This window comes from Tinamus guttatus, unplaced genomic scaffold, assembly GCF_059628265.1.
Source record: "Tinamus guttatus ecotype Peru unplaced genomic scaffold, ASM5962826v1 Tinamus_guttatus_pri_ptg000240l, whole genome shotgun sequence".
In the NCBI taxonomy this organism is placed as follows: Eukaryota; Metazoa; Chordata; class Aves; order Tinamiformes; family Tinamidae; genus Tinamus; species Tinamus guttatus.
Window position 1 is genome coordinate 7211114 of NW_028288774.1, and position 25111 is coordinate 7236224.

Below are 25111 nucleotides of genomic sequence, written 5' to 3' on the forward strand. Positions count from 1 at the left end.
ACTGGCAGCGCCGCGACCTCCGCCCCCTCCTTCGTGCCCGGGCGCGGGCTGCGATGCTGCCGCCCCGCCGACAGCTGCCCGCACGGCCGTGGGCCATAAAGGGCTGGGGCCAGGGCCGGGGCGCCACTGCGGTACCGGAGCTGCCGGCGGGTGGATGCGGCAGCGGCTCCGCCCTCCTTAGCAGCCGGCTCCCGCAGGCGGCTCCGCAGCCGCCGTCGCAGCATGGCTCTCCCTGCGGCGCCCGGTAAGTGCCGGCCCGGGCACAGCGACCTTGGCCGCTGCCACCGGGCTCTGCCGCGCGACCGGGCGCCCGCAGCCGCGGCGGGGGGGGGGCAGCGGCGGCAGCGCTTTTCAGCGGCGCGTGCTCATTAGCTATGCAAGGCCGTTAGGTGCCGGGTCCGTAACTGCGCCGCGAATAACGAGCCCGGCAGCTTTCCCTTAGAGGCTGCAGGGTGGCAGCTCTCTCTGCCAAGGAGCAGCCCCGAGCACCTTTCCCTGAGGGAGAAAGACTCGGGAAAGGCCCAGTTTGCTGCGTGGTGTTAAGAGCCCGTTTCCCAGCCCACTAACATTCCTGTCTAACATCCACCTTGTGGGGTAATGGACTGCACCCCTACAGTAGGATGAGATCCTCATCCCTTAACAGTCTGGGATGGTTCTGCTTGCATGAGTATTACATGGGGGTGTCTCGCAACAATTTAAGCTTATTAAACCTAAATTCAACCTAGAAAACTGCTCAGCCAGTGCTAAACACAGCCTGACTTCGCCAGTCATCCAATATCAAAAAAAGATTTCAATGCTTTTGTAGCAGGAGAAGCAGCACTCTTAGCCACACTTCACTCAGACTGTGAGCATGCTTAATGTAGTTGAATACTGACTAGAAAAACTGTTTTGCCACCAACCGAAGAGGTTGCTGAGGTCCTTGCTGCTGGCACCTCAGTGTGCCAGTTAGCTTTGTTGACAACTGTGCTCACTGAGGTCAGTAGAAAGAGTCCCATGACTTAATTGAGGCTTGAAATTGAGAAACTAGTCTAAGTTTACTTCTAAGACATTGTAGTGTGTTGTCTCTGACTTTTAAGTAAGCAGGTATGTATTTGTATGTCTGTTGTGTGGTTATACTTTATTTAATGAAGAATTAATATTAACTGCAAAACAAATACTCTGCAAACAGAAAAACTGCATGGATTCATTGAAGTCAGTGAAGTATTTCTACTGGGTTTTGGGTTGTTCACAAAATAAAAACAAAAAATAATGTAGGTGACAGCTAAGTTGCCATATTTCTCTCATCACTTTTTAATAGTATAGTTGTGTTTAGAATAAAAGCTGAAGTATTCTTAAAGCAACTGTGAAAACAGGTGCGCATTAATTAGAATCTTTTAGGCTGACAACAACGGGATCACATATCAGAAAGATCACATATCAACATACAAAACTTGCAGTGTGCTCACTGAGATACTGTAAGGGGGGGCACTGATAAGTTATGCCTTAAGAGTAGTTAAGACCTGTCATGAGGCATGCTGGTTTTTAGCACACATCAAGTTATTTAAATAAATTCCATCTTACCAAATATGTTGGTATTTCTTGAAGCTAAAAAGGATTCTGAAATGCCAGTTTTGGACCCAAACTTCTCCACACACTGGCAATATTTGCATCCCTTTGTTGTGCAATGCTCAGCTGTACTTTAAACTTCTTGGATTGGATCCTGTGTTTTAAAATACTGTCAGATTGAAGGCCTTTAAGAAGGCTTTATAGTAAATAATAAGTAATGCTGGGAAGCAATTTGAATGCACAGTATTGTTTTCCCCTCCAGAATACTAAAATATGTTTTGAGTTTCAGTTTTTATATTGTGGGTGAAATGGGATTTAAAGCAATGAAGTTAGAAACACTAATGACGATATTTTCAGTGGTTCTGCTGTAACACAATGGAAATATTTTGTGATTAATGGCTATTTAAATTGTAGTTAAAATATAAAACATATAAAAGCAATAAACATTAAATCCTTGCCTTTTTTATGTTCTTAAAAGCTATCTAGAAGATCATCTTCTACTTATGTTTGAACACTTGGTTCTCTTCTAAGCCAGCTGAGAATAATCTGGCAGTGTTAGGTCTACCTTTTATTCATTGTTACCCAATAAAGTTTATTTCTTACCTTTCTTTTAGGTGTTTTATACTTCCAGCTGAGCTGGAACCTTATAACCCGTATTTCTGTTGGGGGGGGGAAGGGGGGGGAAACTTTGTCAATGAACATGCTAAGAAGTTCCTAATTCACAAACTAGCATAACTCTAAGTAGAGATGCACAGTGGCTTCACTTTATTTTTTGCATACTTCATGCTAATTGAGATTTTGTGTAGTTATTCTATTTATTCTGCTCTTGCCTTAAGTTCTTAATTTCAACAGGAGTACCAAGAAAAGTCTCTTACTTCATTTACCTGCAGTTCTAATTATGTCAATTGTCTTCCCGATTAGCCGAGATGCCGAGACAGTTTCCAAAGCTGAACATCTCTGAGGTTGATGAACAAGTGCGACTTCTAGCAGAGAAGGTATTTGCTAAAGTCCTCCGAGAAGAAGACAGCAAAGATGCCTTGTCACTATTCACCGTTCCTGAAGACTGCCCTATCGGGCAGAAGGAGGCCAAGGAAAGGGAACTGCAGAAGGAGCTGGCGGAACAACAGTCTATAGAAACAGCCAAAAGGTTTGTTCAGCAGTTGCCTTCATAATGGAAAATAATTTAAAAATAAGGGTAAGCTAGTATTGAAATATCTGTCAAATAACATTCTCCTTGTCTATTACTTCAGGAGAAAAGTCAACAGCAGGTACAAGGCACTTCTGTGATCTCCTTTAATACTGTGCAGGTGGCCTGGTAAGGGCCTAGGGAGCTTGGGTGGGTGAGGTGGTCTCAGCTCTGTTTAAAGCAATAGCATAGATATTGCTTATGCAAGTTAAACAAACAGCACAGCCAGGTTAAACTTGCACTTTAAGAAGTGAATGGACCTCCAAACTTTTTGATGTAGAGAGTCAAGAGAAAGAGGGAGACTTTATTCTTCTTGAATATACTTCAAAAAAAGTTTCACTTTTTTTTTTTCTTCTCTTTTAAGAGAATATTAACATACAGGAAAATGACAGCAGTATGATACTTCTTTTAGTCTCCATAAAAATAGATGAAAGCAAAGGCTGACATTTAACACCAAGGGAGAAACTGAAAAGTTGTATTGGCATAATGAGGTTATTCATAGGTTTCCCTCAACTCTCAGGGATAAAATCTAACCAGTGTTATTTAACCATAACACTCATCTTGTTTTCCTAGGTCACAGTACAGATTTGCACAAATTTAGCTGTGGGAACTGGGATATTATATGTATGTTGTATACCTATGGACACAAAGAACATTCATCTTTGTCCTATAGAACTGAAGTGAACCTAGAGGCCACTTGCATGAGCACAGCTTCAGTTGCCTTTGGTTGTAGTTGATCCAGTGCTGTGTTTTGGGAGTTTAATCACTGATTTCAAAGGTTTCTATGAGTACTTAAGAAAGGATGGAATTTGATAATAGGGTGTTATTCACACCCCTGCTGTATGTTCTTATTTTTCAGAGCATCACAGAAATAATAAACAACTTCTAGACAATATTCCAGCATTCCTTTCTTAATGACTCATACTAACATTTTAAGGTTTGGCATCTAGTTTATCACATCATGATAATTTATTATATGACTGAAATAAACTGAATAAGATGAATAAAATAATTTTTTAAATGTATAGATATTACAAAATGTCACTTGAGATAATAGAATTATTTCACTAAAAATACAGATATTTCTTTAGCTGTTTTAAGGTACACATCTGCCACAGTTTTGCTAAGAAAGGGTAAATGTTTTTAAATATATGAAGCACAGAAGGGAGGAATGTATACTGATGTTGTACTCCTGCATACTAATGCCATACTGTGTTATTACTTTAATAACCCATAGTCGTTTACCAGTGTCTCATCGAACGCTACCAAAGGAATAAATATATTTGTTTCATCCTTTCATTTACAAGCTTAACTAAGTGACTACATGTGAAATTTTGATGTATAGTCTCATCTGACAGCCAGACAAGCTTTTAAATGCTGCCTGTTTTTTGAAGAATTAAAAAATTGTGTGATAGCATGATAACACCTAAGAACTTACCTTATGTAACATTTGCTTATTTCCATCTGATATTTTGTGAAATTCTGATGCTACCACACTTTAAGAATCAACTCTTAAATGAAGCATACTGATCACATTTTTTTCTATACCATGACTTGCTGAAACAGAAATTGTAAATAAAACAAAATAGACTTTTATAACATTTTAGAGTGATTTTTAAATACTTTATGACATAGTGCACTTATATAAAGGGTCGAGAACAACCATGAGTTGCATATACCATGCAGAAGAATAAAAGCACAAATATTTTGTGACAAATGTTTTCCTGTTGTATGAGTTTTTTGTTGTTGTTGTTGGATTTTTTTTTTTTTTTTTTGTCGAGGGGAGGGGAAATTGTTAGAAAGTGATTTGTTTATAATTTGTTTTCTAATATATTTAATATTTTTACACCATGACTTATTTAATGCTCTAAATGATGGGTTCTTCTTAGGAAGAAAAGCTTCAAGATGATTCGATCCCAGTCTTTGTCATTACAAATTCCAACCCAGGAATGGAAAGCACCCTCCGTCAATCCTGTTCTGTCTCCTACAACACCAGTTCTTCCAAGTGCTTTTCTTCCAGTCCAAGTGCCATATGATGTACCAGAGTTCCAGAGAGTTTCAATTAGTGGAGATTACTGTGCAGGGGTAAGAAACTTTTTTTTTACTCCCTCTCTGTATCTAGAAGAAAAATTAAACCACAAGCAGTTGTTGCGTATAAAGTGTGGAATGATAGTCTATTCTGTCTCTTTGCAACAAACTAAAATGTTCAGTGAATGCATTGGTTTGCAAAACAGAATTGAAGTCAAAATTATATGAAGTTGCTTATACTTTTCCCCATAAGTATATAAATCAGTAAAGTATAATTAGGGATTAAATATATGCACAGTATATGGGAGGAGAAAAACTTTTTTGTGTGTAGTTTGCACATTTTGTTTGGACTCCCATTCTGTTACTGGCTCTCTGTGACCATGGACATGGCGGCAGTGCAAAAGAACCTTATGCTCAAATCACATACATTTTGTTTCTGGAAATCCAGTCGCCTTATTACTGGCATAGATTCCGTGATCAAAAATGCCTATGAATTTTTGTCAGTATTTATCCAGGGTTTTTTCTTTCAGGTTACAGTTGATGATTATGAGCAGGCTGCCAAAAGCCTTGTGAAAGCTCTTCTCATTCGAGAAAAGTACTCGCGTCTTGCCTATCATCGCTTCCCGAGAACAACGTCCCAGTATTTGTGCAGCATGCGAGATGAAAAATGGAAGGTTGAAGATGAAGTGTGTCCAGGTGAATATCCTTATTTTATTTAATGTAGAGCTAAACCTGTATACTGCTGTACTAAAGGTAAGTTGGGTGTATAATGTTCTCTTCTGTGTGATTTTTGCCTCTATAATTTATTTTCCTTGTAAGTGGGGGAGAATCACTAAAGGACTTATGCTATAGGGCCTGTGTATGATGTGAAACTCTGAACGTTAAAAGCAAAAAAAAAAAAAAAAAAAAAAAAAAACATTCCTGTTCATTTTGACATACTAAAATAAAAAGAATTATGGGCACATCTACTGTAAACTGAAGCATCATATACATATATATATGTACATAGAAGCATTCTATGATTCTATGATTCTATATGACCATTAGCAAGCCCCGAGTCAGTAAATTCACAAACATGGTTCATGCTTACCAGGTCAAGTCTGGAAGCTGTATAGTCATGTTTGCTGGGCACTCTGCCTGGGCTAATAACCTTTGCTGAAAGGTAAGAGTTTATTAGGTTGGATATATTGCTATATGTTGCTATACTATTGCTATACTTATTTGTCCTTTGGTCTTTACAGACTTGTCACTGTAGACAATTCCATATTGTTGTCAGTTTATTCTTAGCCATAAACCTGTCCAGAAAGACACATTTTAAATTAATTGCCCTCTAGTTCAGTTGTTGGAAGAGAGATAATTAACATATCTTCAATTTTTTGTTATGCTGGGTGGGGGGGGAAGTAAAGAAGACAGTAGGGTGAATATTCAAGATAGGGAAGATACTTTGGAACAGGTGATGGGCTGTTAATTTCAAGCTGTTACTAGGAAAATAACTTCTTACAGCTGTGACTTTAAACTTAAGATACAAAATTTCATTACATGATCTCTGAGTTGGCACAAGTTATAGCTGGATATTTGTGAATGTTAGAGATAAATATGCATCCATTTATAACACAGATATTCAGGTACACTAGGTGAGTACCTGAGTGTGTAGGAGGGCGTAATTTCCTTTTGCAAACATTGCTTTGGTCAGATGTGAGAGGCAACGAATTCTAGATTGTCTTTCCTTCAACCAATAGTGAATATACTCCAGACATGCACACACGGTATAAGAGGAAACAATCCGATGTACTGGTCCACCTCACTGGATCTCTAGAAGAGGGCAGACATGAGGTAAAGCACAGATTCATTTTTTTCTCCTGGCTTATGTTTCAATATGAGAACCAGCGTCTTTACTGTGTGCATAAATATAAATTTCCTAAATTATTACAATGAGTCATAAAGTTAAAAGAAAATAATGAAGGTGGCTATGTAATGAACAGCTGTTCAAAAATCTCCACTGTACTTTCAACCGCTCTAATTTAAATATTCTGGAAACTTCTTTTGAAACTTGTGCCATCAGACATAATGGTGTTCTTTATTATTGTATGTTTATACATTGGTTCAGAGAACTCTAATAATTTGAATTAAGGTAGAAGCTGTTGTCTTAAAGAGACTGTGGTTAAATATAACCTGACTGTCTGTCAAAATGGAGCTATGTTGTAACAATACTATGGGTTTTTTTGTTCATTTTTTTTTAATAGTCACTAGCTGCAATTTTAATGTAAATGTTAATATTGAGATTCGTAATATATAGAAGTAGAAAGTTCTTTCTGTGCATATGTTTTTCTGTGTGTGTGTGTATATATTTTTTTAATATTATATAAATTTATTTCCAGATTTTCATTCACCCCCAGAAGAAAATGAAGATCCTTACAATCTTGATGATGCTCCAGACAATTTGGATTATGTTATCAAGATAAAAGGTGGCATTCCCTTTGTTTATGATAACAAGGAAATGATGGAACTCAATGAACCTCGGAGTTTGCCATATCCTGACCTGGAGACCTATACTCTTGACCTGAGCCATGTTCTTGCTCTAATTGCAGACGGTCCAACGTACGTTTTTCTTTCTTTCTTCCTTCCCCTATTAGGCAGCTTGTTACACCTGCTTCAATACTTCTTATTTTTGTGATACTTAATTCCTCAAAGTATTCATTCTACAGTCAGGTATGTTTTGCCCTTTACAAGCACTAATGCATCAAAAACACCTAAAAGGAAGAAACATATACAGTTTTATTCTATTTCTTGACTTTCTTTTCATCAAATATTTCTCCAAGCCAAATCTGACCTAGACTACTTCAGTCTTGGGGACTGAAACTTGAACCTCACCTCTTTGTATGTTTGTTTGTTTTTGTTTTGGCCTGTGTTGAATATGAAGGCTAGAACAGTTATCTAGAATACCTTCATGTCTGTTCTGACTTGGTGCTGCGTGAAAAGGAACTCTATATATTTATAGTGTATGCACTGGAGCATAAGATCAACACAAGTTTGGTCTAAGTTATTCCAGATGTTAATTAACTCCTTGTACACCACAAAACTGAACAATCACAAAGGGTCTCAAGCTTCTCAGAACCATCAGACTCCAGGAAAATCTCCCTAAACCCAGTAATATAACAACTGTAGTTCTGTCACTGTTTTGTCATATGTGTCAATGTCTCTGTCAAGGGAATAAGGAAAACTTGAGGATTCAAATTTTAGGTTACGAGTAACACAAATTTTGCTTCTAAGCTGAAGATTGGAAATTTTAGTGTATTGATCTCAATACCAGGAAAGGAAAAAAATCCATCTTGGGAGGGAACAAGGCAGGAAGCTGGGCTGTTCTTCTGGGTTGTCTGTCTTCCCTTCCTGCTCTGCATCTAGGACACTTGCAGCATATTCTGCCTGTCTCTTACATTGATAGCAGCAAAACATCTGGATTGAACAGACCTGTCCCCTTTTCCAAGCACTTCTTCAAAAGCACAGGTCTGTGCTTCTGCCATTGTTATTGTCAATATTCCAGCTCCAGAGGAAAGCTAATTTAAGTGTGCTTTTTTAGAGTATGCCTTGAGTAAATGCATTTCCAGTTTCAGTGTGGTGAATTTCAAGAGAGATGGATGCTGAGAAGATTAAAGGACAAAAAAAGTATTTTTAAAAAAGACTCATACTGTAGAATTCTCTTTTGCAGCATCTGCTAGCAGCCTTAATAAGGAAAGCAGGAGGAAAAAAAAAAAAGGCCTTGGTAGGACATCCTGGATAACAAAGTCATTTGCTCAGTGCAGGCAATCATCTGTTCTTCTTGCTCTTCAGATTAAGCCATTCCCATCTGATTTATACTCCTTGATGAAAACACACAAACCAAAAGACTCTTTTCAGTAATCCTGTTCCATAATCTCTTCATACTGTATTGTTTTCTTGATGATGGAAAGCACATTCCTACCACTTGTCTATTATACATTGGGCTGCTTAGAGATCGAGAACTAACTCATTGTTCTATCCTTACTGTCCTTAAATTGGTGAAATAATGTCCTTAATCCTCAGTTTTCTGGTCTCTTGAATAATAGTATAACTCAACAAAGATATTCTGCAGCAGCAAATAGGTCTTGATTAGTACAGTGAGACTTTGTTTGAATCAGATTTGGCCTAGATGATCTCTAGAGGCCCCTTCCAACCTCAACCATTCTGTGATTCTGTGATTTTTCAAATCCATTATTAGATTTGTATTCCATTGATGACAAAATGTCAATGAAGAAGTAAAGAAAGCTGACTTATACTAAAAGTGTTATACTGTTATACTAGAAAATATTGCAGCTTTGATAACAATTGACAGATAGTGAAGAGAAAAAGCATGTCATTGTTTAAAAATAGAGTGAGAAATGCAACAGAAGATGAAAGTGAAGCCATGAATAGGAATAGGCAAGCAGGACCAAAACCCATGATTTCTGAAAGAGCAAAAGAAAGTATTTTGAAAAAAGATATTTCTACATAACTGTTTATAAGGAATCAAAAATAAAATATTCTTATCGTGGTTTTTAGTATTCCCAATGAAAATAAAATAAATGTGGATTAAAAAAAATCTGTACTTCCATCATTAAATAGGTCTTGTTTACAGATTATCTGCTCTACTGGATATATTTGATTTTGGAGTAGCAGTATGTATGCTTTCTCTGGCCAAAACGCTAGTAAAAGCTGCAGTTTATTTACAGATGCAGTGATAAGATAGAAAAATTAAAGCATGTAACATACATATATAGCTCTGAAGTTTTACTAATAACTTTGTCCTGAAATCGTACTGGGTTTTCATTTGCATGCTTGATAATCAGTAGGATAAACAGAATGGATTGGTCTTAAGTCTTTATATTATTATTATTTTTAAATTATGAAAATAGTAATTTCTTTAGGAACTTGAAATGGAAATAGTTTCACATCACAGTTAAAGTTTTGTTGCCTCTCTCTCTCTTCACCTCCAGAAAAACATATTGCCATCGTCGACTTAACTTTCTAGAATCTAAATTCAGTTTACATGAGATGTTAAATGAAATGTCTGAATTTAAAGAACTGAAGAGTAATCCCCATCGAGACTTTTATAATGTGAGAAAGGTAAGTGTCAAAGGACTAAGAGTATGACATAGTTTTCAGTGAAATTTTCAGTTTTGCTTTCTTTGTGTAGTGTAGAACAAATGGATAAAGCAGTATGTATGTGCCTACTACTCATATAGGTCACATTAAAAATATTCAGGCTTTTCTACATAGGAACACTCAGGAAAATTAATCTGAATGTAAGTAGGTTAAATGAGTTGTGTTAAATTCCTCTATTTCTTTATTCAGAAGCAAAAGGGCTTAATACTATGTGGATCACTTCAAAGGAATAAAACAATCAAATTAGGCTTACTTCAATGATGAATAAAAACATCCATATAGATGTCTAATTTAGTTTAATTAATTTAAAGATAGTTTAAATGCACTTTCCTGTTTCCATGTAGGTAAGTTCTAATAGACTGTATTATGAACAGCTAAAAGCACTTTGGATACAATTTGCGCTTTACACTGAAAATACATATGTACAAATGCAGGTGAAATGGAAATGTTCTCCTACAAAAAGCAGGCTCATGGTTCCTGCTGCCATCAGCACCTGCTAAAGAGATCTGTGGTACTTATTTAACAGGCTGACTTAGCGTTTGAGTTAGATTCTTAGCTGTCTTTGACATTCAATGGAATGCAATGAGGGTTCAGGTAGGGGAATAGAGAAGCTGCTTTCATTTCCTGCCTGCTTGCACTCCAGGAAGCTGCCTTCCTTAGAAATATAGAAGGAACATTGTTACGCTGCTTAGTTTGCTTCCCTTCCCTCAACTTTAGAGGAAGTAACTTTTGCTTCAGTTTGACAAGTGAGATTTCTCTAGAAAATATTAGTTCTTGCTGGCATTACATTTGTTGTATTGGTACACATGATTATATTTTGGGCCCATTTTGCATTGTTTCAATATGCAATTAAAAGAGTGAGTCCTAATTTGGTAACTCAAAAGACTGCTTTAGGGTTTAGGTCAATACTTGGATCCTTCTTGTTATGCTCTGACTTGTCAGCACATCCAGAAAATCTTTAGTGTCCAGTGTGATGGCTGCTAATGTAGGAAGAGTCAGGACTACTACAAAGCTGCTTAATGCTTGCTGCTGTTGTAGTAATAAACCATCAGTCACAAAGCCTACTAAACCAACAAGTTTGAATGTTCATCACAAGGGTAGGAGCAGATGGGTTGTTGGATAAATTCCAATTAATTTCACACTTTCATCTCTTAAGTGTATGGATGGGAGAAGCTAATGGCTAAATCACTAAGACAGGACTCAAGTGGCTGCAATTTAATTCCAAACTTGTTGACAGATTGCTTGCGTAACTTTGGCTAAGATATTAACTCTATGCTATGGTCAGATGTAACACTTACCTGCCTGACAGAGATGTTATGATAAAATGCATGGTGATTGAGAGCTGTGGACCAGATAGGCACCTAGACAATCCATTTCAGTACTGACACTGTACAGGACTCTACTTTCAAAGTTCAGCTTTTCTCTTAAAAGCCAACACCATATTTTTCTTCTAATTACCTAGTAGTAAATAAGCTAGTCTATGAATAGCTAAATTTTTAAAAACACAAGTATCACTTCCCCTTTGTCAGTACCTAATTTCAAGAGTCAGGAGCAATCTCGCTCTCTGGTGGAGACCATTCCTACTGCTAGCTATCACTTAAAAAAATCTTGCTTCTCTGAAGCAGTCACTATGGGAAGCAAAATGGATGACAGAATTACTCTAAGCCCAGAAATAACCTATTTCCGTAATAATATTCCACAAATAATGTTTGGACTTCAATTTGCTACAAGTGCTTCTTCACTAGTTACACTACCCGCAATTAAAGTTACAATGTGAAATAGATGCTACCAGAGCCTCTTCTGTTCGGGATGTCTCTCTCAATCAGTCCTAAATGGTGGGTACTGCTTTAAAGAAAACCAAGGCATAAGATTCACCTTTCAGTGAAATTTTCTAGTCCATCCTGGAGGTACCAGTATGGAGACCTGGTTCTATCTTTCTGCTTGTCTAATAGAACCCGTGTAACTGACTGAAAGTGCCAAGATTAGATGGCTATGAATATTTAATGTTCTGCTGGGCTGTTGAATGATGTGCTGGAAGTTCAGCTCAAAGCACCTTCACATACTTGAACTCCGTTACTTTATTTCATCCTTAATGTCTGACAACCTGAGAGGATGTAGGTAGACCGTGCTCTACTGTGCCTGGGCTGGAGAACATGTAAGAGCTCAGCTGATGGTAAACTCTGTCTTCTCCCAAGCTTTGCCTTCTTCTACATGGACAGGAAGTGCCCATCTCCTGTGGTGAGCAACACAGAACCAGTTATGCTCTATTACCACATGTGGATTCTTGTCTGTCTAGATAAATATTTGGATGGTTACGACGAGGCAAATTTCCAGTTCCAGTCTGATCAGTGAAAAACTTACCAAAGATGTGCTCTGGTTAAGTCCATTCATTTAAGTCCACTCATTCATTAAGTCTATCTTTTCTTAGAAGTACATTTTGCTAATTTAATGGGAGCCTTGCTTTGTAATTTATTAAATAAATGAGACCTGGTGGTAGAGGCTTGTTAGGCATGTCCCCAAAATCTGTAGCTTACTTCTGTGCTGTGTGAAGAATGAAATAATAACAATTTAAAAATGGGACTGCTTTGTCTTTTTGCAAGGGAGAAGGAAGGTGACAAGGTGAAGGGGACATTTATGGCTCTTAAGTGAACTAAATTGTTTCAAGTTCTCTATGCACCATGCCTTTTGTAACAAATAGAGAAAACTTAGAATTTGTTAGAGGCAGAACTGTTTTCAGAGAGAAGCAGCAGTTTGAAAGACAACTCTTATTTGTCCTGTAAGCAAACAAAAGAAGCAAAATTGTCTCCTCCTATTTCTTCTTTGTCCTCCAAACAGGAGGGAATTCATGTTGATTTTAAACAAAGAGGAAGTGTTTATTTGCAAGACTCATGAATTTCAGTAGCTGAGCCACCCATGGAACTAACACATTGTGAAGCCAAATAAACTAGGCTTACACAGGCTCCCTACAGCTGCTATTCTGTGCTTATAATTTGCTCTTCCTCAGCCCTTAGCACTTGGGCTGCATCTGCTGACTGCTGTCTCCTTGTCTGATAAAAATTAACTAAACCTAGGAGCTCTCAGTGTTTCAGGGGTGCAGGGAGACTTCCTACTGAACGGCTGTTTCCAAAACAGAAAGCTTCTAACCTGAGTAAGCATATATAATACGTACTCATGTTCAAATGTTTCTACAGATATTCTGAGGAGTGTAATAATATGATCAGCAGAGCTGTTTATACTGTTTTAAACATAGTGGCATTTACTGTGCAGTAGCAGTGCAGTTTTCCTTCAAGGTCTGTACTTTGAGGCACAGTTTCTTTCTCGGGCTTTTAGTTATGCTATTAATATTTGCATCAAATATATTTACCATTAGAAGAATACACTGACATCTGCATGTACAAACTGCAAAACAACCAACCATCAGGTCTTGTAAATCCACTATTTGCAAGACTGAAAGCCCCCTTACTTCCTCATGGTCTCTTTTGGATGTGCAAATACCTGTATAAAGCTGATCAACTCCCAGACTGCACCTTGACAACCCAAACAGGTTGCATTTTTGCCGTAACAAGGCAGGGTGGTATTTCAACTCCTGTTTCCTTCTTGGGAATGTTGTCCCTAGTTCTATTTTTAAATCTTTAAATGTAGACAGCAGAGCTAGGTGCATTCTGTCTGCTGTGTTGTCTAGAGGCAAAATTATTTATTTCTGCTTTGAAGCTCCTTTCTTATTCTAGTGTTTCAGTGGCCCTTTCAGCTATAGTTTTACGTAAGACTTTATGGTAAAAAGTTATTTACAAAGACTCCAAACCATCTTCTACCAATATATAGGACAGAGCTGGTGTGTGTGGTGCTTTTTAGCTGGCTTGTGTGAACCATCATACCCTTGTTGACTTATCACTCTGCAATGTGTATTGCAAACAGACTAAGTGTTGCTTCCTAAGATCTGAAGGGCCTCAAAAATCTGTGTCAGTATTATGATTAGTATACTATGATTAAACTTGGAAAAAATAGCAGGAAAACTCCCATAGGAGTTGATATTGTAGTTTTAGTGACTTAAGCTATTCTTGTATTTCAATCACATGAAACTTTCAGACTTACACTTTAGGAAACAAATGAGAATTGCAGGTACTTTCATTCAGAGATGATGGTTATAACTACAGTCTATAACTGAAAAGCCATCATGAATTTATGGATGAAAAAAAAGTCTAGGGAGGTTTTTCTAAGAAATTGTCAAATTTAATCTGAACCCAGATTCCATACTTGCCTTATATTCAAGTATAACATGACTTTTTAAAAAGCCTTTTTTTTCAGAAGGCTTTTCAATAAAGAAGCTGTTAACTGAGGGCTTATTTGTAACATAAAAAAATAAGTAATTCACTCAAAATCTCATGGTGCTGAAACATTTTGACTTGCTTAGATGCTAATTCTTTTGTTAGATAAGGACTATTTTAGAACACTTCAGTCATTTTCTCTGACATAAATACTTTTCTAATTTAAGTTGAGTGTATACAGATGATGAGAAGGAATAACTTTGTTTTGATTTCAGGTTGATACTCATATCCATGCTGCCGCCTGCATGAACCAGAAACATTTGCTGAGATTTATTAAGCACACTTACCAAACAGAGCCAGACAGGATTGTTGCAGAGAAAAAAGGCAAAAAGATGACTTTAAAGCAAGTGTTTGAAAGCCTTCACATGGACCCTTATGACCTCACTGTAGACTCTTTAGATGTTCATGCAGTAAGTCCATTATATTACCAAAACAAAAGAAAAAGCAATATTCTGTAAAGTGTAAAAGGCTGGTTTCTACAATTTTTTGCATGATAACTTATTAAACCAGAATTTGAACTCATGCATATTGTACATGCTTGAAATAATTTAGCACAGGCACTTTCTTTTCTGTGCATTTTATGGCTAGATAATTTGATTTATAAACTATTTGTGTACTTTTAACCATGACTTGGGTACAATTGTGAGGATTACTTTTTTTTTTTTTTTCTCCCCTCTATCCCTCTATCCCTCTCACAGGGTCGTCAAACATTTCATCGATTTGACAAATTCAATTCTAAATACAATCCAGTCGGTGCCAGTGAGCTGAGGGACTTGTATTTGAAAACTGAGAACTACATTGGTGGTGAATACTTTGCTCGTATGGTCAAGGTAAACAATGTTTTCACTTTTCCAGCTGTGGAGCAAATGGTCTTTGTAAAAGTTCCATGATGTCAGAATTGCATCTACAGTTAATACAGTGGTTATGTGATTCTCAAGTATTAAGGTTGCTCTAGCAGTTCCTCAAAAATAAGATCTCTGCTAATCAGCCACTGCTGCTTTCTTGACAGTTGTATGAGTTCTAACTGGTGTCTGAGTTCAAAGCTGAGTTGTGTGCAATTTCAAACTAATGGAGAGCAGCCAGGGCTCACTATTTAGGTAAGATGTAGTCACAAGAGAGGAGGGGAGCTTGGAAAGTTCCTCTGCATAATCTCTATCTGCACACACACGCACAGGCTTAACATTCTCTTCTTTCAGCAAAAGAATTATTAGTAGTCCTGAGCTGGATGTCATCTCTTTTTATATCTATAGAAGTGCTTGTCTAAAATTAATGTCCTTAACACTACTTACTACCCTGGAGTCTGCATCAGAGTCTGCATTGCTTTGCATATTTTATGTAATCACTTACTATAGTATAAAGTAATATTATTCCAATTTATCAATATTAAACATAAGTCTTGCAATATTATTATTAGTAATTGTGCAAGAATCAAGTCCTCTAAATACTGGTGATACATTTAATTTTACTCAAAGGACTTCTGAAACAGCAAGCTAGTAACATAGTTAACTAACTAAACTAAAATAATGGATTAACAGACAAAAGGTTCCTTTTATCTTTAGAGGGTGACAGTACAGAGTTATGTCTGGAGAAAAGCAGAATGATAAGCATACTATGCTACCAGCTCTAACTGATCTGTAATCTCTGTATTAAAGTAAATATATTTATTATTCATTAGGAAGTAGCCTGTGAACTAGAAGAAAGTAAATACCAGTACACCGAACCCCGGTTATCCATTTACGGGCGGTCTCCAGATGAGTGGCAGAACTTGGCAAAATGGTTCATTAAACATAAAGTTTACTCACCTAACATGCGCTGGATAATTCAGGTTCCCAGAATCTAGTAAGTAAGCAGGAGCTCTTGGTAATTCTAACAGTTTTCAATCAAAGAAATGAATGTGTTTTAATATCTGATGTTTGTTTAGATGACTTGGAAGCTGTCCTGTAGTTCTATTTGTAAGCAGAAGTCTGGCAAATTTTTTTTGTGATCATCACTGCAATTTTTATAACAATTGGGGAGGTGGTGTCTGATTCAAAACTACTGTAAAATGTTTCTTAGACCAAAGATACTAAAAACAGCAGAAATCATAACAGAGTGAAATTAAGCTTATTTCAAAGGTAAGTTCAAATGTGATTTAGTAATAAAAATAGGTTAAATTTGAACTTAAAAAAGAATGAAAAATGCTCTGCAAAATTTGTGTCAACAATTTTCTCCAACATCAGTCAATATCAGTAATCAATGAGTTTGGAAATGCAGTCCAAGTTGTTTTGATCTGCAAGTTTAAATCGGTATCAATCCTCCTTAATTTTTAAGCACCCTCTGGGGTTATATCTCCTATATTAAATGCTCTATTTTTCTAATACTCTTTCCCATAATAATTGTCAGCCTTGATAGCTAAGCTTTATATTTTGAAATTAAGTAGTTGGAATCTGAGCACAATAATGCTGTCATCGTCGCATATATCGCCCCAGAGTATATAGGGAGAAACTATCTCCTTTAGTTTCTCATGTAGAAATTTCTTCTGTACAAAATGGGAAATAAACTTCAGTTATGCATTTAATGACACACTGAAGTGTTTCCTTTCTGAGAGTCTCAGTAAATTCAACATAACATTTTATATTCATTCAGAATAAGTTACAACTTTTGAAAACAGACTGTTTCACAAGTGGTACTCCTTTCTCCCCTCTTAAGGGAGAAGGGGAGACTGAAGCCTTAAAATATATACACAAAGTTAGGAAACGTAAAGGTGGGGGAAACATATCAGTTGATTAAAGAATAAATAGTCAGAGCTATGTATATTTTTTTCCTCTTCAGTGACATATTTAGGTCAAAAAATATTCTGCCTAGTTTTGGGAAGATGTTGGAGAACATCTTTGTACCTTTGTTTGAGGCAACAATCAACCCCAAAGAACACAAAGAACTGCACCTTTTCCTCAAATACGTAAGTATATTTGGATCTCTAGTGACTTACACAAAATAGATCCTCTCCTACACTTAACTTCTTTGTCAACAGCAATTGCCAGACACTAACAAAACCTTCTACTTTATATATTACTTATATAATGTATTATTTATATTATTTTTTTACAACTCTGGTAATTTAGTAAAAGTTTGGGTAAGTTCCTATTGTTAAAAGGTCACCATTTATTTACTCTAAAACAGCTCAACAACTATTTGTCCACCTAATAATCCTCTCTATAAAGAATGATCAGCAAATCTGCACATGCACTTGTGCAGAGGGAATGTCCTAATTCAGGATGTGTTCTCTGACCCTGCCTGTTGGGCTGGTCTCCAAAAGGAGGCAAGTGAAGGGAAACAATATGCAGTTCCTGATAGGACTCAGATGAGGCAGGGATGTGGCTGCTGGGGTCTGATAAAACGGAGACATTTCTGGGTATGCCACAGACCAGAACTTCAAGGTTTCTGGGGAACCTCGGGCCTTCAGCTACTTTCAGGATGACACAGCAAATGAGTTTAAATAATTATACTCCGGATCAGACTGAATTTCAGGGGACTATTTTCTATAAGAATACGAAGGCTTTTTTGCATCAGGGCCTCCTATTTGACTCAAAAGTCAAAATACAGGAAACATGTTTGAATTTTTTTCTTTTTCTTTTTCCTCTGTCTTCATTTTTTACCGTTCACTTGTCTTTCCATGTAACAGGCAAAGTGTGCCACGTTCATCCTTGTTCTGTATCTATGCTTCTGCTGGTTCTTCCTGGAACTAGGGTCTGGAATCGATGTTGCTGTTCCGGCAGTGTTGTAGAGAAAAGACATGAGTGCTGCTGTCTGCATGTTGCAGCGGGAGGGCAGAGCAGTGGCACTGATAGCTCGAGGAAGGAAGCAACTTACAAAAAGAGAAGTTGATGCTTCATACTAGCAAACTGTGAAGCAAGAGTCAGTAATAACAAAGTTTGCTTCTTGAAAACACCAATTCCTGTGAATACCTTCTCCCACCAGGTGACTGGCTTTGACAGTGTTGATGATGAATCCAAACACAGTGGCCATATGTTCTCTGACAAGAGCCTTAACCCTGACCTCTGGACCAGTGAGAAGAATCCCCCGTACAGCTATTATCTGTATTACATGTATGTCAACATCATGCTGCTGAACAACCTTAGGAGGTAAGTTGTTATTTTCTCTATAGCAGGTCTTCAGAGAGTAATAATCTTGCTCTCAATCTAAACCTGTGTCTAGATCACATATCTTTTGAAGCAAAGGTTATTTTGAAGAATTACTGTACAGAGTCCAAGAGGAGTATATGGAATATTTTGAAAATGTTTTCTGCAGAATGAATTCAAATGAAATATTCAGTAATTGCGGAGATATCATATTAACATCTTAGTTTGATATTTATATTTATCTGCTTTGTGAATCCCTTAAATCATAAGAAATTAAACAAAATAAAGAATTCCATGGCTTGGTGACCTCTTTGATTCACAATGAATTTTGAAGTTCAATATGGTCAGAACAGCTTCTCTTGCTAACTGATTGTCTCCTGGTATTTTTAGAGAAATGAGAAATTATGCTGTGAGATTTTGGTTTAAGAGCTACTGCCCTTATAGATCTAAGATATGCAAAAGAGAGCGTAATTATAAACTGTCCATATAACTAATTTACTTTGACATGCTTGTTGGGTCATTCAGTCTTACTACTTTAATGAGACAAATGTCTTGGCAAGTTATGCAGGCAGTTAGAGTATTAGATGTGATATCATGGCTGTAAAAAAAAAGATTTTGCCATTGCCTCAGTAGAGCCTGAAATTCAACCCCAGCTTGCGCTTCTGCCTTTGTGGCTGACTCATAGAGTGATTTGCACAGCTTACTCAACTTGAGGCACAGTGAGGTTATCCATTGATACCAAATACAGTGTCATCTCCTATCTTGTGAGGGGTTGTTTCATTACTATTTATACTTTTTTTTTCTGAGATATAATTATAGATGTTACATAGACTATCATTTTAACAAGAGTCTTATTCAAGTTTTGAACATCTCCAGAAACTGCAGGATATTTTTCTACACAGTGTAAGCAGGGTCCACTTTAAGTTATAATCCAGCATAATTTTCAACGTTCATGATACAAATATAATACTTCCAGAAATTATAGTGTCAAATGCAATGAAATAACTAAGACTCATAGATAATCTCTATGCTAGGCAGACTGTGGTTTCATGCTACACTTAATTTAGTGAGACATCAGCTTGTAACCCCTGTGGGCAGTGTTAGCTCACTCTGGGTTACATACTTCCTCTTCTTCCCTCATACTTGGTCTAGGAATTATATGGCCACAGGTTGCCTTGTTTCACTTAGCTTTCCATTTGCCAATTCCTTCCCCTGAAATGAGTGTGCTAACTAGTCATTTAATAGTTAAGCAATTGCTAAACGAGAGGTAAACAGAGAATGAAGAGGATGAAGCAAGGAAGAGGACCGTATAACCATGCCAAGTGGAAAGTGCATGGGGACAGGGACCTGCGCTTCTTGACCGCAGCCCATGGGTGGCATGTTAGATTAGATGTCATGTCAACCTTTATGAGAAAGACCGTCTTCATTTTAATCAATTCTTTAGTTTCCCATATTAATGATAATTACATACAAAGTAGATGAGGCTATTTCTTTTTAATTTCCTTAGGGAAAGAGGCATGTGTACTTTTCTGTTTCGACCTCACTGTGGAGAAGCTGGGTCTATCACACATCTGGTATCAGCCTTTCTGACTGCTGACAACATTTCGCATGGATTGCTCTTGAAGAAGGTATTGCTTGTTTGTTCTTCTAAACTAATCACTATCTGTGTAGGTGGTAGTCACTAGCCCAACTAGTAATCACTAAATACGCTTTATCTGGGCAGCCTCAAATTAATTTTCCTAGCATGGCACAAATAACTCCTCACTTTGACAGCAATAAGCTCAAGGAAATGCTGAGCGCTGTAGTCCTTACTTGATTTAAATAAATATCTGTGTTCCCCAGTACATATTTTAAAGTTGAGCCTTTATAGGGAAGACTGACTATGTAGGTATGTTAAGCACCTGTATTTGGTGACTGCAAAGAGAGGAAGAACTAAAATGGAAAAAAAAAGAAAAAAAAAAGAAAAAAAAAAGCTTAAAAAAGCTTATACTTATTCCAATTCCCTAGATCAGGTTTCAGGAGAATTTCAGTTCCTTCTGCATAAGGACAGAAATGGTTTTTCCTGACTGGCATCCCTATCCTTCACTCAAAAGTTCATTAAGGTTTTGATCAGTTATAATCAGTGTCACTGGAATCATTTAATGAAGAAGTTAAATATAACTGGCAATCTTGTACATATAATTTGACTGTTATGATCGGGACAAACATTATCATTCCTGACACATCAGTATTAGCTGAATAAAATCCATCTCACAACTCCTCATGCCCAGGCAACATTCCTGCAGTTAAAATAATTGGTCAGTGGGTGGCAGATTTGCACTGAATTTAGAATAGTTCTGTTGCAAGAGTTCTATAATTTGGTTGCTGATTAATGTAGGAAATCTCTCTCCATATTTTTAGAAGTATTTAAGGACAAAGAAAAATCTCGCCTAAAATTATGTTTGATGTTTCTATCAAAACCAGTATTTCTAAAATTAGAATTTTAGGACTCAGACATTGCACTAAGACATACATAACTAAATATGTAGCACATAATTAAAACATTCTCCTTTTCACTCTCTCCTGTTTATTATCTCTATGAGACCAAGGATGGAATAAACCTGGCATAGCAGATAGACATGATAAAGGTTCTTGTCATGTTCAGTGTCTGCTTAATCCAAAAGTAATAGTGAATAAAGATGAATAAAGTTGACCTGGAGATTATTTATATTATGTACATGGCAATACATGACGTCTAATAAGTTTAACTTTCTGCTCCTAAAATACACCTATTTGACTGCAGTTTTGGAAGTAAGATTGCTTAGCTGTTCTGATACATCTGTTGTTTATTATGTTAACATTTCTAAGGAGGAGACTGCATTTATGTTTGAAAAATGTAAGTTATTTTTATAAAAAAATAGTAACATGTAAAATTTAGGTTCTTAAATATTTTTTAAATTTTACAAGGAAAGCCATGAAGTTCAGGGTCAACTTAAGAGTCCTTAGTCCTCCCTCTGTAATTCTGATTCCATTTTCTCTAAAGGAAAACCTTTTTAAATTATCCCGTAGTGACACTAAACAATTGTTTTGTTTACAGAGTCCAGTTCTCCAGTATCTTTATTATCTTGCACAAATACCTATTGCCATGTCTCCGCTTAGCAACAACAGCCTATTCCTGGAGTACTCAAAAAATCCACTACGAGAATTTCTACACAAGGGGCTTCACGTCTCTCTCTCTACAGATGATCCTATGCAGTTTCATTATACAAAGGTAACATTTGCAAAAAAGTCTCCTCTCTGAATTTGGCAACAGCACAATATAGGCCCAAAGGGCCTGAAAGGTATTTTGTATCATTGCTTAGGATGCAAAGTTCATGTCTTTTTAGTCACTCCATTCATTCATTACTCTCCCTCATTTTCAGTCTAGGACTTACAGTTAGGTTTCAGAGGGAAATGTCTGATCTCCTAATTATGTTTCTTTTGTATTCTCGCCTCTCCAGTGTTGGCTGTTGAAGTATAGAATGGAGGAAGGATGAGGCTGGAGGGAGGCTTGAGCCTTCATAAATCCTCTAGAGTAAAAGGGAAGTCCAGTTTCCTTACTAATAAACGTGAGGAACATGGAAACATTACCAACACACCACGTGGAGGCTGAGGATGAAGCAGAGGCTGCCTGCTCTGCGCGCTGGCACTGATGCGCACGGTGAGGGCCTGGCAGGAGATGGGCCTGCTCCCCCTGCTCAGGGAGCCCTGAGTCGCACTGAGCCATGGGCAGCCCGGCTCTGTGTCCAGAGGACAAGTGGCACCAGGCAGCCATGCCTGGGCTTGCTTCTCCTTGCCTGCAAAGTGGCCCTGCTGGAAGCGATGGAGAGCTCTGGGCGGGGGGACCCTCCCCATGGATGTAACACTGCGCCAGCCGACGTGCGCGTAGTGCAGGGCAGCCCCAGCTCTTACAGCTGCAAGTCACAGCCCACCTCCTTGTGCCGAAGGGCAACAGCGAGAAATGGCCCAGCATGTCTGTCCCTGTTCATGCTCATCAGAGATGTGAGCATGGATCCCCCAGTGGATTCACACTCTCTGGAATCTCAGCAGAAATTATGTGCATAAATCTCTTTGAGGACCATAGACTGGAATTTCTTCGTTCTAGAAAATTAGGTACACAGTGCCTATTAATTAATTATCATCCTTGAGAAATTTGAAATAAAGAAAAATCTGTTCACTAGTAACTTTTAATGTGAAAGTCTTAAATCTCTAATTTTACAGAGCTATCAAAGGAGCATGTGTAACTTCCTTAAACAGTAATGAGCATATATCCATGTTTATATCTTATTTATATATCATTTGATGTAACCATATTTTGGTGATACAGGAAGCTCTCATGGAGGAATATGCTATTGCAGCTCAGGTATGGAAACTCAGTACCTGTGACTTGTGTGAAATAGCAAGAAACAGCGTATTGCAGAGTGGACTGTCAGATAAGGTAATTGTATCTGAAAAGCAACTTATTTGGGGTGTGTGTGTGTGCATGTGTTAGTATTAGGGTGAGTAGGAACTGAGATGCTAATACAGTTTGAAAATTGAATAGCAGGTGCTTGTGTACTGTGTTTGCATGAGTACATCTCTATCTACCTGTCCAAAAGTATTCTGAAAGTACCTGCTTTGCAGTCTTAAACAAAAAATATTAAAATTTTATTAAAGTTAATAATTGGATTTTCCAAAATCTATACAGAAACCAAACACCTGTTTATACTTAGCTCCCTCCACTCCCAAACGTTTAGTTCATTGGATTTCTACCTCTCAGCTAGTAATTTTATACATCATACCTTGCACTGAATAACAATAAACTACCTGTTGTTAAACAAGATATGATCAAGTTAGCAGGAGTGCTGCAGAAACTCTTCTGTTTTACGAAGGCAATCAGATTAATTTCCCATTTGTCTTTAAAACTCTAAATCCATGACAATTTCTAAGACTTACTTCAGAGCATCCTATTTAATGTGTCACATTCAAAGAGCTGCTAAGGAAAGGCTTTTCAAGTATATTCTATTGTTTCCTCTGGTATTCTCTAGTAACGACTTCAAATTTTTCTTGTGCAGTTTTATCATAGTTAACCAAAGAAATCTATGCTTCTTTTTGCCAGATTGAGTGTACCACTGGAAGTAATTTTATATATATATATATATATATATATATATATATATATACACACACATATATATATGTTAGCCTTAAAATCTTAGCACCTGCTAAGACACTGAGGTAAAGATCATCAGCCAGCCAGCTGAAGCTCCTCATTTCACTTGCATCAGAATTGTTCAACTAACATACTTAGTTATGCAATAAATCAATGTAACTAGACTGACTTCTTCCTCTATGTTTAATCTTTTCCATAGGAAAAACAGAAATTCTTAGGCACGAATTATTGTAAAGAGGGACCTGAGGGAAATGACATTCGAAAGACAAATGTTGCACAGATCCGGATGGCCTTCAGGTATGAGACACTGTGCAATGAACTTAGTTTCCTGGCTGATGCTATGAAAACAGAAGAGATTTCTGCTCTGTCAAAGTAGTTTCAAACCCAAAGAAACTAGAACCTTTCCTAATCACAATCACGTGCTAATCAATATTGAGTCATCAGTCACTGAGCACTACCAGGACATCACTGTTTGAGCAATATGGAGAGAAATCGAATATGTATGGAAGGTAAAACAACATTTGTCATTATCTTTTACCACATTATTTTCATTGCAAAATTTTCTGTTTCTATAAACTTTAGGCTTTGCAAGATTTCTGTAAATGTTGGATGCCAATTCATAATCATGTATCATTTGTTTCATACCGATTTAACTGTGCGCTGTATTGTAGCTTGGAAAACTACAAAGCATATTCATACTGCCTCTGTGCTGCTGCTGAGGACACTGTAGCTGCTGACAGGATATGGGCACCTGTTTTTGTCCTGCCAATCAGGGCATATAGCACTTGTAAGTTTAACTGTTTATTAATTAGTAGATTATATGGGGTATATAATTCCGACATTTGTTGTTCATTCTGGAAGGTGGTCTGACAGTTTTTACCTTAATGTTTTAGCAGTTATACTGGAAATCAAGAAAAAAAAAAGCTAGTCTCTTTTCATGATTAAAGAATTACCTCCTGTTGTCACCTAGTAGTTGGATGGCTATGAAGAACAACAGATTAATGCTTTTTAATCTAAATAGAAATCATGGTGTCAAAATCATCCTTACTGTACACTGTAATAATGAGTGCTGCTGCATTATGAAAATATTGCCTTGAAAGCAGAGAAAACTTTTTTTTATTGCTTGGTAACTAATGGGAATATGTGGGTATCCCTGTTCAAATTATTTGGAAATTCATGGTTGCATATGAAGAAAAAATTTTTACTTGAACAGAATAAGTGTTCTTATCAATCAGTAGTAGAAACTCTGAAACTGTGTTCTGGTGCATCTTCTGGCATCTTTTTACACATTTATGTTTGTTTGTATTTTAGTCAAGGATTTGAATAAGAAGTCAAATTGTTTATTTATACAGAAGGTTGCCCACCTAAACTAATAATTTCAGATCATTTTATATTAAATGTTTTATTTATGATGGAGTGGATTAGTATTATATTTACCACTTTCACTCTTTTTTCTTTTTCCTTTTTGATCATCCTTCTTAAAAGAAAGATATTACTATTAATTCACATCAAAGGTAATGACATGGTAGCATATCTCTACCGTAGAAGCTGCAGGTTATTTTATACCAAAAAAGACTCAAGG

At 37.1% G+C, this 25111-nt stretch overlaps 1 protein-coding gene across 1 annotated transcript; it reads left to right on the forward strand.

Moving 5' to 3' along the window:
- Positions 1-207: 207 nt before the first annotated feature.
- Positions 208-25111, forward strand: AMPD3 (adenosine monophosphate deaminase 3). The gene is made up of 15 exons (XM_088525817.1): positions 208-244; positions 2467-2692; positions 4621-4816; positions 5290-5455; positions 7138-7357; positions 9748-9877; positions 14457-14651; positions 14940-15071; positions 15917-16080; positions 17053-17179; positions 18199-18362; positions 19867-19987; positions 21436-21609; positions 22705-22815; positions 23729-25111. The coding sequence occupies exons 1-15, from the start codon at positions 223-225 to the stop codon at positions 23903-23905; spliced, it is 2325 nt and encodes a 774-aa protein (XP_088381943.1). The 5' UTR covers positions 208-222; the 3' UTR covers positions 23906-25111.